Source organism: Osmia lignaria, chromosome 8 (genome assembly GCF_051020975.1).
Source record: "Osmia lignaria lignaria isolate PbOS001 chromosome 8, iyOsmLign1, whole genome shotgun sequence".
Lineage (NCBI taxonomy): Eukaryota > Metazoa > Arthropoda > Insecta > Hymenoptera > Megachilidae > Osmia > Osmia lignaria.
The window spans coordinates 10,281,968-10,297,859 of NC_135039.1; the positions used below are offsets into that span (position 1 = coordinate 10,281,968).

The 15,892-nt window shown below is 34.9% G+C and overlaps 1 protein-coding gene across 6 annotated transcripts in view; it reads right to left on the reverse strand.

Annotated features, from left to right (window-relative positions):
* Positions 1–1,157: 1,157 nt before the first annotated feature.
* The window catches only part of Hnf4 (Hepatocyte nuclear factor 4), a 31,711-nt gene continuing 16,976 nt past the window's right edge, over positions 1,158–15,892 (reverse strand). For 5 of the 6 annotated variants that reach the window (XM_034334547.2, XM_034334549.2, XM_034334545.2 and 2 more), the window contains 6 exons: positions 7,345–7,546; positions 6,792–6,886; positions 6,420–6,556; positions 5,061–5,331; positions 3,104–3,256; positions 1,158–2,230 (listed from right to left, as the gene is read on the reverse strand). In XM_034334547.2, coding sequence (XP_034190438.2) covers positions 1,722–2,230; positions 3,104–3,256; positions 5,061–5,331; positions 6,420–6,556; positions 6,792–6,886; positions 7,345–7,546 — 1,367 coding nt within the window. In that variant the 3' untranslated portion in view covers positions 1,158–1,721. The remainder of the gene's footprint in view (positions 2,231–3,103; positions 3,257–5,060; positions 5,332–6,419; positions 6,557–6,791; positions 6,887–7,344; positions 7,547–15,892) is intronic. The other variant, XM_034334546.2, reaches the window with a different exon arrangement.

The window sequence follows — 15,892 nt, forward strand, 5'->3', positions numbered from 1 at the left end:
AGATTCCTTTCACTGGCTAAATTAGATTAGTAAAAAAAGATTCTGAAAAATGATGTTTTTTGATGGGGCATGTTGAAATTTCTATTCTTTTCATTTCAATAAATATTCCTATGTATGTATTTGCTATTATACGTGTGGATGAAAAAAAAGAAATAAGATAGAATTTTGCAATTGACTTATTGCAGAAAATCTGTAGACTAGTTCTTTTAAACCAGTAACTATAGTACTTTAAAAGTCAAGTATATTAACTATTGTTGCAAACTAAATGTTAATGTGTTCTTTTTGTACTGCGGAGGATATTAAATAAACTGTTTGTAAAAAATCAACATATATTAAATATAACTTATGTTTAAAAATACTATGTACAGTGTTCAATTAAAATGTTGCTTATCCGAATGAATATTTGCTGAAATGATTGAAAAGCATTTAATATTGCACATTGCCTGATGTTATTCGGAATATCTGAAGTATCTTTCATTTATACGAGTAGATAAAAAGACTATTCAATTATTACAATTGTTGTGTACGTATGATACAATGCATATTCAGTATAATAGGGATAACAAAATATTTATTGCATTAACAAAAATATTCTCTGTAGAAATATATTATAAATAATATAATTAATAAACCCTTTGTATAAATAACAATGTACTTACATTCTAGAAATGTAACAATTAAAATTAATTATTATTATTATGTTCAGAGGTCGGTCGTTTAGATTTTATTGCGATCGTATGAAACTAGATCGAATTAAAAATGTGTTCTTGATGAAAATAGAAATTAAAATAGGAAACGTTGTATGCTTATTAAATATACTATAATATAACATATAGTTTATATGAAAGTGATGAGTTCCTCTGATTTTAATCAAACATATTGTCAAAGTATTGGTTACTGAATATGTATTATGCAGTAAAGTAGTGCATTAATATTAGTTAAGTTGACCTTTTTAGTGACAAAGTAATTCTTTGTCACTTAATCGACCGATTTTGATTTGACCTTATGGTTAAGGTAATTAAGAATTAATTGAGCAATCGATTGAGCATGATTTTTATCCAAAAATGAACGAAATTTCACATTATTTTTCATGAATTTAGTTAATACACCAAATTAATTGAAAGATATGCTTTGAATATGCTTGTAAATTTAGAGTACAAGTAAAAAAAAAAAAAGATTGTATTTATAAATATTTTAATGAAAGATGTCGCTAATGTTTAAAAACTGCTCAGAATATCATCAGAGATCGCTAAAGTCAGTTTCTTGTCAAAAATATGTAAAATATTAAAAGAACTCGTTCTTACTTTGGGATCTTATAAGATCTTATATGATTACACGCAGTTCATGACATTGTTCTGCCACTGCATCATCAAGTATTTTTAAAACTGTATAAGATTCTGCATTTTCACCTTTCAAAATGATCCAATCTTTCTCACCGTTTCTGATAATCATTCAAAGTCTTCCCACTCTTCTGAAACTTGAAAACTTCTCTCCAACGTACCATTGAAACATCTTATTTTAACATTTAAAAATTATCTTATCTAAGAAAGATCCTGATTCTTTTGTGGCACATAAGTGAAAGTCTTCTACTAGTTTCTCATAGCTAACTTATCTTACATTTTTGTAGTTCCTTATCCATTTTCAATACGATCCAGTATCTCCAGATTTATAATTCATTCCGCAGGATCTTTCAATTATTTTTAAGATACATCCAAAGACCTTTAAAAGGTTGATTCACTTTCGAGACTGGGTTCTTGCTTGAACATTCTAAATCCAGTTGCACTAGTCACGTCCTCTTGACTCTGTATAGGCGTAAGGTCCCTCAGGATCATAACAGGACTCCCACCAGCCAGCATGTGATCTTGAGGACTCAACGGGGGCGCGTTAGCCGGCGTTAAGGGACTGCTAGGGCTTTCATTGCTGCTCACGTAACTACCAGGTGCATTTGAGATCGGTATTGGTGTTGCAGCACCATTTATCTCTGCGGTGGCGCCACCTAACAACATCTCTTGCAGCAAGTTGTCTATATGTGCAACTCCAAACAGCCTTACAAATTGAATCTGTTCTATCATTTGCCAGGAGATTGATTGGAGAGCTGGTAAAGTCAAAAGTATCTCGCCGAATCGACCACGACTATCATACTGTCGATCGCTAATATAATCTTCCAAATTAATTTGAATTTGATAACGTAATTGTTTGATTCGCTGCGGTTCGCTCAGGCCCTTTGCATCTGTTAACAAAATATAATACAAACAATTATACATTGCAACTAGCTTTAGAGACTGACGATGTAGGCGAAGGGTTAAAGATGTAGCCTAATGCAGAAAATATACATATTAAGAGAAGCATGTAAGCGAAGAGATAAGATGAAAAAGCAGAGCATGCCTGCGATTGTTTGCAATTTGTTTCAACATGACGGCGATGACCGCGCCGATGATCAATTAAATCTCATTGAGACAATCGTTCTCGCGTGCCGGCAAATCTTGGCTGAATGACACGCAAATTCCACCTCGTCTTCAACTCGGAGATCATGAAAAGAGATATCTTAAGAGGTTAGGCCACTCTAGAGCAAGAAAAAAATAGGCATATTTTGGGAATTTTTTTTTTTAAATGATGGAATAAATTCTGTAAGCATGTCTTTATTTTACAATTAATAAACTTTAAAAATTAATTTTTTTATAATGATTCAAGTCAAAATATGGGCTCTGCAGCATTTCTTCTATGACGCCTCTTTTTTGTAGGGCAAAACCAGCAGCTTTTGCAATTTTTAACTTAAGATAAAAAACCAAAATATTTTTTTAAAAAAACCAAAGGATTTTTTTGATATATTAATTTTTGTAAAAATGGCGTATTTGAAAAAGTTTTCAGTGATAGGCGCAGCAGACCCGGGGGGGGGGGGGGGGGGATTTTTCCCACCTATAATCTTTTGCCATATCATTTTTAAGACATTAAGGCACCTTTTAAGCAAAAAAAGAAATTTCGATTTTATCAAAATTCTAGAGTACCCTAACCCCTTAAGGGGGGTAGAGACTTTTGGATCAACTCGAAACAGTGCTAGGTAATTCGTAGCGGTGTTCGTTGAATCCATTTCTGAGTAACTTACTGGGGTCAAAAAAGACAATGGCCTTCAAACAAGCGAACTCCGTGTCGTCGATCTGCACTTCGTTCAAAGGCTTCACCAGCTCGTCCATCACCCTAATGCCGACCTTGCTAATGTCCAGATCCTGGTTGCGACCCTCTGTGGACAAAGATATGACTGATAACCACGGTTAAACTGTTCCTATCGGGTTCTATTACCAATCGACTGAGCCCGGATAAAGTGTGAGGTATTAAAAGCATGGAGGACCACCAACCAAGTCGAATAGAACCCATCTGCAGTCATGCTGCTGCGATTTGCGACGTGAAGGCCGGACTCAGTCTACTAGCTACTCCCCAATATGCGTTCGTGCAATCAACATTTAACGAGACCAGCGGTTTGTTCGCGTGCTCTTTTCAAATAATTTACTCGTTCATAATTTAAGGGCTACTTAGCGAATCCTTAGATAATTAATATAGTAAACTCTAGTTATAGCGGCGTCCGGAGAGTCGGCGACGCACGGTACTTAACCTCCAAACGTAATTTTATAACACCCGCTGCAAACCGAAGTCTCGTTACGTTAATCAAATCGAATATTCGTGAACTACTGATGGATTTGATACGGAACAGCGACTTATGTGGACCAATAAGGAAAGAAAAATATTAGTCAATTTTTCAAATTAGTTAACACTTTTTGCATGCACGATGTTATTTACTCACCCAAGTTTCCTTAGTAATTATGCCAGGCCTGTTTGTGCAAATTCATAATTTAAAAAAAAAAGAATTTGCACTTAAAAAGAACGAGTTCTAAATACGGTTTTTGATTTTCGTTGCAATCTTATCTGTCGATGACATCGAGAGATGAAGTAATACGATGTAATCTTTATTACGACGGGATAATAATACTTTCAGCTGCTCATTCTACGTAAAACCCTATCAGTTATCTATCAAAAATATTTTGACGTGATAATCATTTGTCGATAAGGTTGCTGGCGAATAAAAAAATGGTTTTATTTTTTTTTTTTTTTTGCGTTTGCCAAACGGGTTTTGAAAATAATTTATAATTTTCAAACGGCAGTTAGTCGATTGAAAAATTTCTGAAAACTAAGGAAAATATTTTCTGAAGTTGATTTAAATAAAAATACTTTAGATAAAAGTTTTATCTAAAAAGATAAAAATTATGTTATTCACGAATAATAAATATGTAGACTAAACAATAAATTGTCCTTCGATTCTTCTTTACAATTAGCTCATCTAATTAATCTCTTCTTAGGTTTGAAAACAATTTATCGTGTCATTGAATACGACAGAACGTTCAAGGTAATCGTGATAAATGAACCACTGTATTCTTGAATTCTATTCACTGTGATGTAAGATTTTATAGACAATTATTATATGGAATATTTTCGAAAAATAAAAATAAATATTTGAAAAGTAAAAAAATAACGAATTTATTGCTATTATTATTATTCTTTTAATTAATATTTCTGATGCTGTTATAATTATTACCATGTGGCTGTTGTTACTAAAATCTTAATTAATTATCTCTTTTAATTCATATTCGATTATTAAAACAAGTGTTAGATGAACGTTTGTGTTAGTCTCATTGTTAATAATGTTGAGTTAGTTCCTATAAATTTTCAACAAACCTGATTATTTAATTAAGATTATCGTACAACCTATTCCTCTTAATTCCTTGACAACGATTTTCTTATATTGTCCACCGACTGACAAGAAGTCTCGCAGGACGACACAGAGGCAAGACGAATCTAAATAGTAGACGCGACCGCTTCGACCAATCAGGTGAGGTGGAATGTGACCAATCAGATTGCGTTATTCTCACGGGATTTCATGCGATTGGTGAACAGTATTTACCACAAAATAGTGATTATTCATATGAATATCTATCTTGTCAAGGGATTAATTAGGACAAACAAACAATAAACCAGCACCTAAATATAAATAGAAGTACGGAATGACGTACCAGGACAATTTTTAGTGATGATACAGTTGTTGCCCAGAAGAAGGACATCCTTCAGTTGCATGCTGCGCCTGGCTACACCAAGGAGAAGGTGTTCGCCAGCGTGTGCCCTTAGAAGGGCAACCTGATCGTCAAGCGTTAACTCGCTGAAAGCAGGGATGTATTTAGCCCATTCCACCAAGATCAGGAGCTGTTGTTTCATGCTGTCACAGACATCGTTTATGTTGGCTATTTGCTTGGTGCTTAGGTCGATATCGTTACCCGGACTGCCTAGCTGTTGAAACATAAACTGGAATTAGCTTCCATATAACCTTAAAGCAAGGAGTAGGTATAACAAGAGGCGACACTCTGGCAAAGTGATCCAATCTATTCGATAACGGTTTCACTCATCCTTGTAAAAATTTCCCTTTGCAATATTTATTAAAATTATTTATTCGATTAAGAATTTATTATATATTGAAATACAGTAATAAAATATTTTAAATGTGTGTAAAAAAAGATAGGAAACTTAACATTGTATTAAATTTTTAAATATTGTAATATTCTTCCAAAACCTTCTCTCATCTTATTGTACATACAATTATGTAATTTATGTTTAAATATATATTCTAATACCGTCATTTTATTATATTTCCTATTTTTCCACTCTTCAATTATGTAAAATTAATGTAAATACTTCGATTAATAATATACAGAAAATGAAAGTATTACATTCAATTCATTCAAATTTCCCGCTCGTGGATACAACCCATTTAAAAGGACAACGAATCGATGACTTCGAAGATGGCGCCGGGAGTGTCACCTGTTGATATACCTACTTGCTATACTGTCAGTTACGCGATTCTCTACTTGCAGAATTCAATGAAAAATAATTAAACAATTAATTACAAATCAGACTCGAATATCTTTTCATTGATTTTCAATTTTCATAGAATCATCGTATAAATAATTCTATGGTATTTCGATGAAATTTAAATATTTTTCACTTGATTTGAGGTAGAAGATTACAATTCGTTCCCCCAAGAAAATGACCGGATGTCTGTCCGGCATGGCATTTACATTAAGAGTCTCGGTATTATTCTCAGGGTCCTCATTAATTCTCTTTCTTCTCATAATTATTAAGGCTGTCATTAAATTCGTTTCATTAACCGAATAAACAAAGCAACAAAACCTTGAATTTACATGACCGCGCTGGTTAAATACGGTGCGCCTTTATTTTATTCAAGGGAGAAATGATTATTATTGAATTATTAAATGAATCATTATTGACAATGTTGTAGCGATACTACTATTATCGGTTTCATTGTATTCCGATCGGTCGTATATTAATAAAAATTGATAATAATGTTCATGTAAACTGACCTCAAGAGCAGCGCCTACTTGTCTGCTGAGCATTTCAGCTTGAAGCAGGGAAACTACCGAAAGTCCACTTCCGTTGCTGGTCTGTTCTTCGTAACTCGGCCTTCTACAGCTTATCCGGTCCCTTTCGTTTTGTACGGCTACGCGAAAGATCGGAAGCAGAGGAAAAGAAAAGATTATTCTACACGCAGTGTTTTCGTTGCGACGATGACTTATTTGCAGTTGATTCATTTTTCTTTCTTTTTTTTTTTCTTTTTCATGCAGTTCATTGCTTTGTTGCTGTTATGTTTGCATTGAATCACTGATTAATCGCTTGAGAAACAATATAAACGAAAGAAAAATAAATGCAACAGAGTTATTCTTCTCTTTACTCACCTTCCTTCTTCATGCCAGCTTTGAAACATTTTCTTAGTCTGCAGTACCTGCACTGATTCCTTTTATCCTTGTCTACTACACAATTTCTACTAAATCTGCCAAACAAACGGATAATTTTTATTAGAAGAATATTCAGAAATTTTTAACTGGTATAACGGGGTAAATTTTATAGCGGGGAGTCGATCTACGTTCTACTGAATTCAAATTGCGCGCCTGTTGTCCTTGTTCAGATTTAAATTGCGCGCCTCCGATATATTGGACATAATGTGAAAGACCGTTATGATTCGGTTGGTGAATGCGCATGCGCGAATGATTGTGTTCTTTAGTAAAAAAGGGTTATGCGTTGAAGTTACGTTCTCGTTATAGGTTATGTTTTATTTTCTATGAGTTTTATTCAATATGCTTCTTTATGTTCAGTTTTTGTATTCATCATTATTCTATAATTATTAAATCTATGCTAAGTGTAAAACCTCTATCTTAACAAAATACGTCCAATTCATAATGATATTATAAAAAATTAATGTACACGTATGAATTATATTTTGATACGAACCTGCAGGTGTAGAGGTGGTTCTTTCTGACCGATCGTCGAAAGAAACCTTTGCACCCGTCACAGGAAGCGGCGCCGTAGTGTTTTCCAGTGGCGCGATCTCCGCAAATGGCGCAATGTTGGGAGAGCACACCACCCACGCCCGATCCGGGCAGACCGAGGACCGAGCCCCCAGCTGCGCCCGCGCCCATGCTCAGATCGGCATCTGTAACAAAAATTAATTTTACTTGATTAGTTCGATAAAACAAAGTCTGTTTGAACAGCTTGATGTCTTAAAACATCACTCGGATGCGTTCGCTCGACTTGACATCTTAAGACATCACTCGGATGCGTTCGTTCGACTTGACATCTTAAGACATCATTCGGATGCGTTCGTTCGATTTGACATCTTAAGACATCACTCGGATACGTTCGCTGGACTTGACATCTTAAGACATCACTCGGATGCGTTCGTTCGACTTGACATCTTAAGACATCACTCGGATGCGTTCGTTCGATTTGACATCTTAAGACATCACTCGGATACGTTCGCTGGACTTGACATCTTAAGACATCACTCGGACGCGGCCGCTCGGCTTGGCATCTTAATACGTCAGTCGGACGCGGCCGCTCGACTTGACATCATAAGACGTCATCAGGATTTAACGCGAATTTCATCTCATTTAGATAATTTTTTTATTCATTTTTGGAGTACGGATTTATGAGAACGTTACAAATTAAAAAGAAATATTGAAAGGTGAATATATTCAGAGACAGAGCAATATCAATCGTGCCACGTTAATTTTCGAAACAGTTAAAATTCGATTGAAAAATCACATTTATCGATTCCATTGAAAATTCTGATTCAATCTAACGATAATCGAAATTTGAACAAGAAATTTCCTCCACTTAGTCTCGAATTGTTCAGATAAAGGTTAGGGATCGTTGAATAGTAATTTAGGTTGAAAAGTAAAGGCAATGAACATACTATTACATTAACAGGGCAAACGAAGACGATATCCGAAATCTCGTTTCGAGAACAAGAATCATTTCCTTATCGTCCAGAGACGTACAAATAATGATATTTCAGTGATAAAGAACAGTGATACGTCGATCTCTTTTCTAGCATGTTTTCTTTACGAAACTTCTACTGGTAATAAGCCTACCGATAAGAGAGCTCTTTATCAATCACGCATACTAACGCGTATCATAGTCTTTGTTGTCTCTTTCGTTAGATTCCCGAGTAAACATATAATTTAGAATAATCGAATTCTATTTATTTTGCAAGTATTTATTTAATAACAAAAAAGTAGTCTTCGGCTGACAAGAAATCTCGTTAGAATAACGCGATCTGATTGGTCGCGCCCCACCTAACCTCACACGTACTTTCAATCGTGACGTGTGATTGGTCGAAACTGTCACATCTACTAATTGGGCGCGTATAAAACTAGGCAGTTGGTCGATGTGTGCGCAGCACCCCTCTTGCCACTGTGTCGTCCGGGGACACTTTTTGTGAGGAAAGGACAGTATTTATTTTTAATCTTTCTTTTGCAGCTAATTTTGTAACTTAATTATAACCGAATTTCGTAACTGGAATTCAGAAAATCAAATCCTGAAATAAATTATACGTTTCAAAAAACTCCTGAGGATCTGTAAAGCAATGTTTAAAAGAGACGTAAACACTTGAAATACAGATAGCGTCATAAAATTCTTCATTTGTTTTCTTTTATCTCCATTATTTACGACATTTTGACCATTTCGATCGATTATAGCTTGATTTTTTCAAGTTTCTTCTTGTAAATATGACATAAATATGAATAACGTTTCTTCTATTTTTAATGTAAAAAAAGTTTTATGTCTATTGCTACTAACGCATCCAAAATTATTCTGCAAAGTATTTCATTTAAGTTTCAATGAATGCACCTATGGAAATATGTATTTTCATTGTTTATAAAGGAATTGAAAAGCTTATTGAGAAAATTTAAGTCTTTTGAGAATTTACAAAGCAATATTTGTTTTCAATGAATCCCAATGGATTTCCAATTTTTTAAAAAGTGGAAATAACAATGTAGAGATTTTCAACCTTCATATTCCAGAAATTCCAGAAATTTATGCAGTTTAGCAGCAAACTCATAATATTTTATTCAAATACCTGTAACTACAATATGTATCTTAAGAATTATGCACACGTTCGCCGTGCATACATTAAAAAAAAGGTCGTAAGTAATAAATGTAAGTTGAATTTAAATTAATTCCAGATGCAAAAGAATTTAAACACGATTACTTGCTGTTTCTTCGACACAAACTGCCACATCTAACTGCATGCAGCTCATTTTTTTTAAACAAGTAATACATATATCAGTATAGAATGAATATCAAGGATTTTTAAAGTAAATATATTTTCACTATATTTAGGAATAGACGAAACTCCTGAAAGTTATATTTTTATATTTAAACGGTCATTAGGGTGCATTTAATTGTTAGATATATATTCATTTTTAAATGGTATTTTTTAATAACATTATTAATATTATATTACTATTATTTTAATCGTACATAATTTATTAATAACGATATTAATTATTGAAAATAATATTACTTTAGTTACAGGGGATTTGAACTCGTGACCTTTGTGGTTTTGAAATCTGTTACTCTACCACCACAGCCAAAACCTAATTCAATCAAAAATTAAAAATTATTAATATAGGAACAGTAATATTAGTATTTATATTAATAATTTGTATTTCTAATAATAGTAACACGGTAACAAGCCGGAGAAAATTTTTGGAACGGGTAAAAGGTGAAGACGATGTGTTAACAGCTCTGGTATAATGTTATGTTCGCTATTACACAGAAACCACGTGTTATTTCAACACTGATGCTTCACCTATTTTTACGAAGATGTTAGTAGGATTTCTTAACGACTATCGCGAACACTCTTCGAAATAACACAAAAATAAAATGGATAAATATTTAAACGTCTGGTTCCCGTTCTCGAACGATCATCGATACGATATGTTACCACTTGAAACAACAAAATGGAAACATCCAATCTTTTCCCCTTCGAGCATCATTCAATTTGATCTGAAGTTTGCATGTTTCAGATTTTCAAGAATTTTTTTTATCTTTTCTTATCCAGAACAAATTGAAATTTTATTTCTGATTAAGCTTCAGATCGCAGAGTTGTGATTTTGAAAGACCGAAAGTATTCTACAATATCATGACAGAAAAGTATTTCAAAATGCCACTTGCGACGTATCAATTTGTAGGTTAAGGCACGAAGAAAACAACTACATAAAGGTTTCCTTAATAATTTCAATACAAAATGGCTGGTCGTGGATCGCAACGAACACTAGAAGTTGCTGCATATCGAATAGACGACTTTGCGACACAGAAAGTCTGACCCCATTTAATTACGTAAAACTATTAAAAAAACAGGGAAAAAATGATTTGTAAGAATCTTGATTTTTCATAATTTCGAAATATAGAAAGTTAAAGCCAGTGTTAATTTATTTGATTTGGTGTTACGCAAAATACGATGGTAGAATTGCAAAGTTTATTAGCTATTAAATTGTATTCAATTTAAATATTATTGTTTATCGAAGGCACGATAGTGCCGCATAGAAATATAGTTTCTTTTTTTATATACACGAGGTGAAAACATCGAGTCAGGTCACCAAACGGAGGTCAAGTATGTAAAATACTCGAGGGCATTGAGATAATATTTGAATATTCCTGATAAACTACTTGCAAAATGTCTATTGCCTACTACGAAATAACCGATAACGTTGAACCTTCAATATTTATTAATATCATTATTTGATTAAATTGTAAATTTAGGTACTCATCCAACCAATTCGATTTGCTATCGCGCTATTTATCATAACTAAATAAGTCTATGCAACATTTCGTACAAAATACTGTGGGTTTCATTATTGTTTCAAGATTAATTGTTTTCAATTAGTTTACTCGTTATTGATATTCAGACATCAAAATGAAACTCGGTGTACCAATACTTCGTTGGTCCACTGTACATTCAGATGCAACGTAGACTCCTATTGGTTGAGGAGGAAGGTAGGGGGAGTAGCCTCCCACCATTTGTCTTCAGTCTTAGGAGAGCCTAACCTAACCTAGAACCTTCTGTCCTCTAACGTAAAGAACATGACTAATAAATAAGGAACGTGATGGGATACTTGATCCCTTACAGCATCGAGCACGATAGGCTTCCCAAGGGAAAATGGCGTTATAGGGGAAACGAGAATTCTGAAGATAGTACAATAGTACAATTTTCTCCCTATGAACGTTTATACTCGAGTGCATTCTTCTCTAGGGAAGTCTAGGCTGCCCTCTTCCCTAGGGAAGCCCAGGGCGCCTTCTTCCCTAGGAAAGCATCCATGCTCGATGCTGTACATCAAAAACCCATACGTTCTTCCAATTGTCACTTATTCATCGAGAAGGGGAAACGAGATCGTTGTAAAAGCGTTTCGTAACACGCGTAAGATAGAAAAAAGGATGAATATTGAACGTCAGGGAAAATAGTATAGCAATAAAGTTTAATGAATGGCAAGTTATAAATTATTTCAAGGCCTGTCAACCTCTTATTTTTTTCTTATTTTTTTTTTTTATTGCACGCTTAAGTAATTCTACCATTGGTACGCCGGCTTATCGATATCGTTCGATCGAATATTGTTAATCAAAAAAAGAAACATTTCCTTTTTTATCTGTGATCTGCCGATATTTATGAAATACGTTTATCTTTCTCATCGAGTTAGATAACGAAATAATTTAAATAATAAAACGACCAACAAATTGATAGAAAGAAGAATCTCGCAAGGGTTCCCATCCTTTCCCTATGACTTCCCGGGGGAGACTGACGACGCAACGCTAGGGACCCTATATACAGGCTGTCCCAGAATGTGCGTAAGCCGCTTAAGGGAGTGGTAGCTGGGGTGATTCTGAACTATTAAGGAATAACACTGGCCAATCCGAGCGCGCGTATATGTATAGGAGCCTGAGCCAATCGCGCGCGCGTAAACGTTCACGCGGGAAAATTTGAATTGGTACTAAAAATTTTAGAAAACACTGCCCGAAATAAACAAAAATAAAGGAAATTAAGCCCCTATCTTACACTTATAATTGCGCCACTGTATTATTCACTTTAATTAGGTCCGCACGAAGATTAAGTCTGATTAGAGGTTTAAAAATTCTATGATATGAATTTGAACAGATTAGACGATCATAAATTAAATGTAAAAAACTATTTTTACTGCGAACACGTTGATTAAAAATTAATTATAACTTTTTACTTAACTTTTTTGTGGACTTTCCGCAACACTGTATTTCAGTACGGCAATAAATTATAATTTATAAAAATTCTACAAAATTATAAATATATGAAGCGGAATGTTTAAAAAAAAACCATCGAATTATAGTACATATTGAAATGTGAAGTTACAATCCCTTCAACTATAGCTTTGATATTATTAGAAAATGTGGTTTAGGAGAAACAAATGTGAAATAAAAAAAAAATGACGATATTTTAAACATATCTACAGACCGAGTGAGCCACTTTAGTGGCTCCAGAAATCCACTATAGTGGCGTATCGTTCGATAAGGTAACTTACCCGAAAGCCATTATAGTGGTGTTCGGTAGCTAAAAGGTTAACGATTCGGTTTTGCGTTTACTATTCCACGTGTCACTAAGCATATCAATAATAAATTAATCTTATGAATTTTAACGACTATTCGTTAGTCATTCGTTCTCATTTCATTGTTAATTGATTGAACAATTTAAATCACGAGTGGCCACTTATATCATCTATGTTATTTAACTAAAAGCAGCTGAAATTTGTTCATACGTGATAAACAAAAAACATGTTCAATTCAATAAGAAACAACTAGACAGCGTTGATGATTATGTAAAATGTAATATTGATTTTGTTTCGCGACGTATACCAAAGTGAACATGACCTGCCTTAACCGAAGCCAAAGTCTAGTTCCTGACCCTATTTACTGGTATCTTTCAATGATTATGTCTTCAGTGATGTGTCTCGATACGCAACGAATCAGTAGGAATTCCTTGTGACTAGTATAATCAATACAAACTGTTTCGTACACAGAATGTAATTTTATTTAATTTTTCAACTTATTTTCTTAAGAAGAGTCATCCCCTATTCAATTGTACCATAATTACTGAAACAGCCTATATAACAGAGGAACAGCTTTCAACATACCATGAATATTACCATATAATTATCACACACATAAGGGAGGGAAACAGGTATACCAAACGAGTTCTCCATTTGAACGACATAGAAATAGAAAAAAAACACAAGAAAATGATTTTTAGATGATTGCTGTGCAAATAGTGACTCTCGTTTCGCGTACACCAGACTAAGGCTGTGTTTATGGGAGAATTCGTCAGGCTATTTTGCTGACGCGCGATGACAAGCAGAACTGACCCTCATGACGTAATCACTGCGATTCACTAGCAGTTTGTCCTACTCTTCGTCTCCCAATGCGCATACAGGGAGGAACTAAAGTACATCAAAATGACAAATAATTATTAAAAGTATTTTAGAAAAAGAAATAACATTATTTCTGATTATTAAATATTATAAAATTTAGTATATAATTGAGAAATACGAATAATAGCGCAGATGTCGATTCAAATTTTCCCGCGCAAACGCTTATACGCGAGTGGTCCGCCACAGGCCTATATATACGACGCCCCCACCCTTGTATCGTCAGTCTTCTCGGGACCGCCCACGAGCAGGGTCGGTAACTCGAGGGAGTCTAGGGGAGGAGGCATCGCCATTTTCCCTAGGGAAGTCTACTGTGCCCCCCGCTGTATGTAAGAAGATAGATCCGAATTAAAATTTCCTTAAGTTTTTTTTATGGATTTCTGCTGATAATACGGACACCCCATATATTTAACTAAGCTTCGTTAATATAACGAATAATTCTTCGTGCCTCCAACCATCATTTGCATTGAAATATCCTGCATAAAGAGGTTTCGTGTCATAGGTTCACTCTCGATCATTCCCTTTTTTTTGCGTCAATACATTGTCTTTTTCTACCCATCAATTTGTCTCTTTACGAGCTTTAGATTCGAGTTGGAATACACGAAAAAGTAAGTGCGACTGCTAAAGCACCTCTCGTCGAAGAGATCAAGGCTCTGGGTCAGCAGTCAGTCATTCTTGCTGCCTGTTTTTTTTTTTTCTCTCTCCATCGTCTTTTTTTTCTGTTACCTTTGAATACGACGTTACAAAACCGCTTGCTCGGTGTCAAGTTATTGCTCAATAATTCCCATCAAGAGTTATGGAAAAAAGGAGACTACCAGTCGACACGTGTTTTTGCACAAGCAACACCTTTATTTATCCGCGCGCCATTCTCGTTCTAATTTCTTTTATTTAACAGCATTTATATTCATCGATGATAATATGCATGGAACGAGATACATCTAGTAGATTGATCATTTTTTTTCTCTACAACGCGCCGACCGATTCGATAAACAAGCGAGCACGCGATATCGCGTGAGCGCAGTTAGAGAACCTTGACTCGACGGAAGGATAATCGTGCGCGGAACAGCGTGTTCTTAAGCATCGGTACTCTTTACCGAAGCGTTGACACGAATCCAACGTAAACCCGGCTTCAGAAATATTTACACGCGTTTGACACTAGACAAATTTTACGTAACACCAAGCCGAGACGATATAAAGGCTAAAATTAGTCGCGTAGCCGGTCGATGTTGATCGAGCACAATGAACAACGAACAACGTGGACTAAAAGATATCGCGCTCGCTTCCAGTCAATTGCGATGCGTTGCGTTACGAACAATTAAGTGAAAGAGAGGCTGATTGTGCGATGTACAAGTACTTTAGGTGACCTCAACTGGAAATAGTAAGTTGTACTGAATTTCTGACAGTAACTAACTAAAAAATTTTAACTTCGAAAATCCATTAAATGTTATGCGTACGTGAAACTGAACGATTTTGGCGCGCTTTTGAGGTTAGGTTGACGCCATCTTGATTTCTGTCTGTGATTTGATTGGTCCGCAGAGACCAATCAAAATGGCGTCCAAATAGTAACCTAACCTAGTCGCTAGTTACTTTTGCCCTATACTAGATCATCGAAGGATCCACTGACCTATCACGAAGCAGCTGTCATTGAACGTCCACTAGGAACGTACTTTGGGTAATCTCAACTGGAAATAGTATGTTAGGCTGAATTTCTGATAGTAACTAACTAAAAAATTTTAACTTCGGAATTCCATTAAAAGTTATACGTACGTGAAACTGAACGATTTTGGCTCGCTTTTGAGGTTAGGTTGACGCCATCTTGATTTCTGTCTGTGATTTGATTGATCCGCAGAGCTCAATCAAAATGGCGTCCAAATAGTGACCTAACCTAGTCGCTAGTTACTTTTACCCTATACTAGATCATCGAAGGACGTTATTTCGATCCACTGACCTATCACGAAGCAGCTGTCATTGAACGTCCACTAGGAACGTCATTCTCGACGATGATGTCCCAGAGCAAACACACGTTTCTACCGTGCAAATAATTGCTT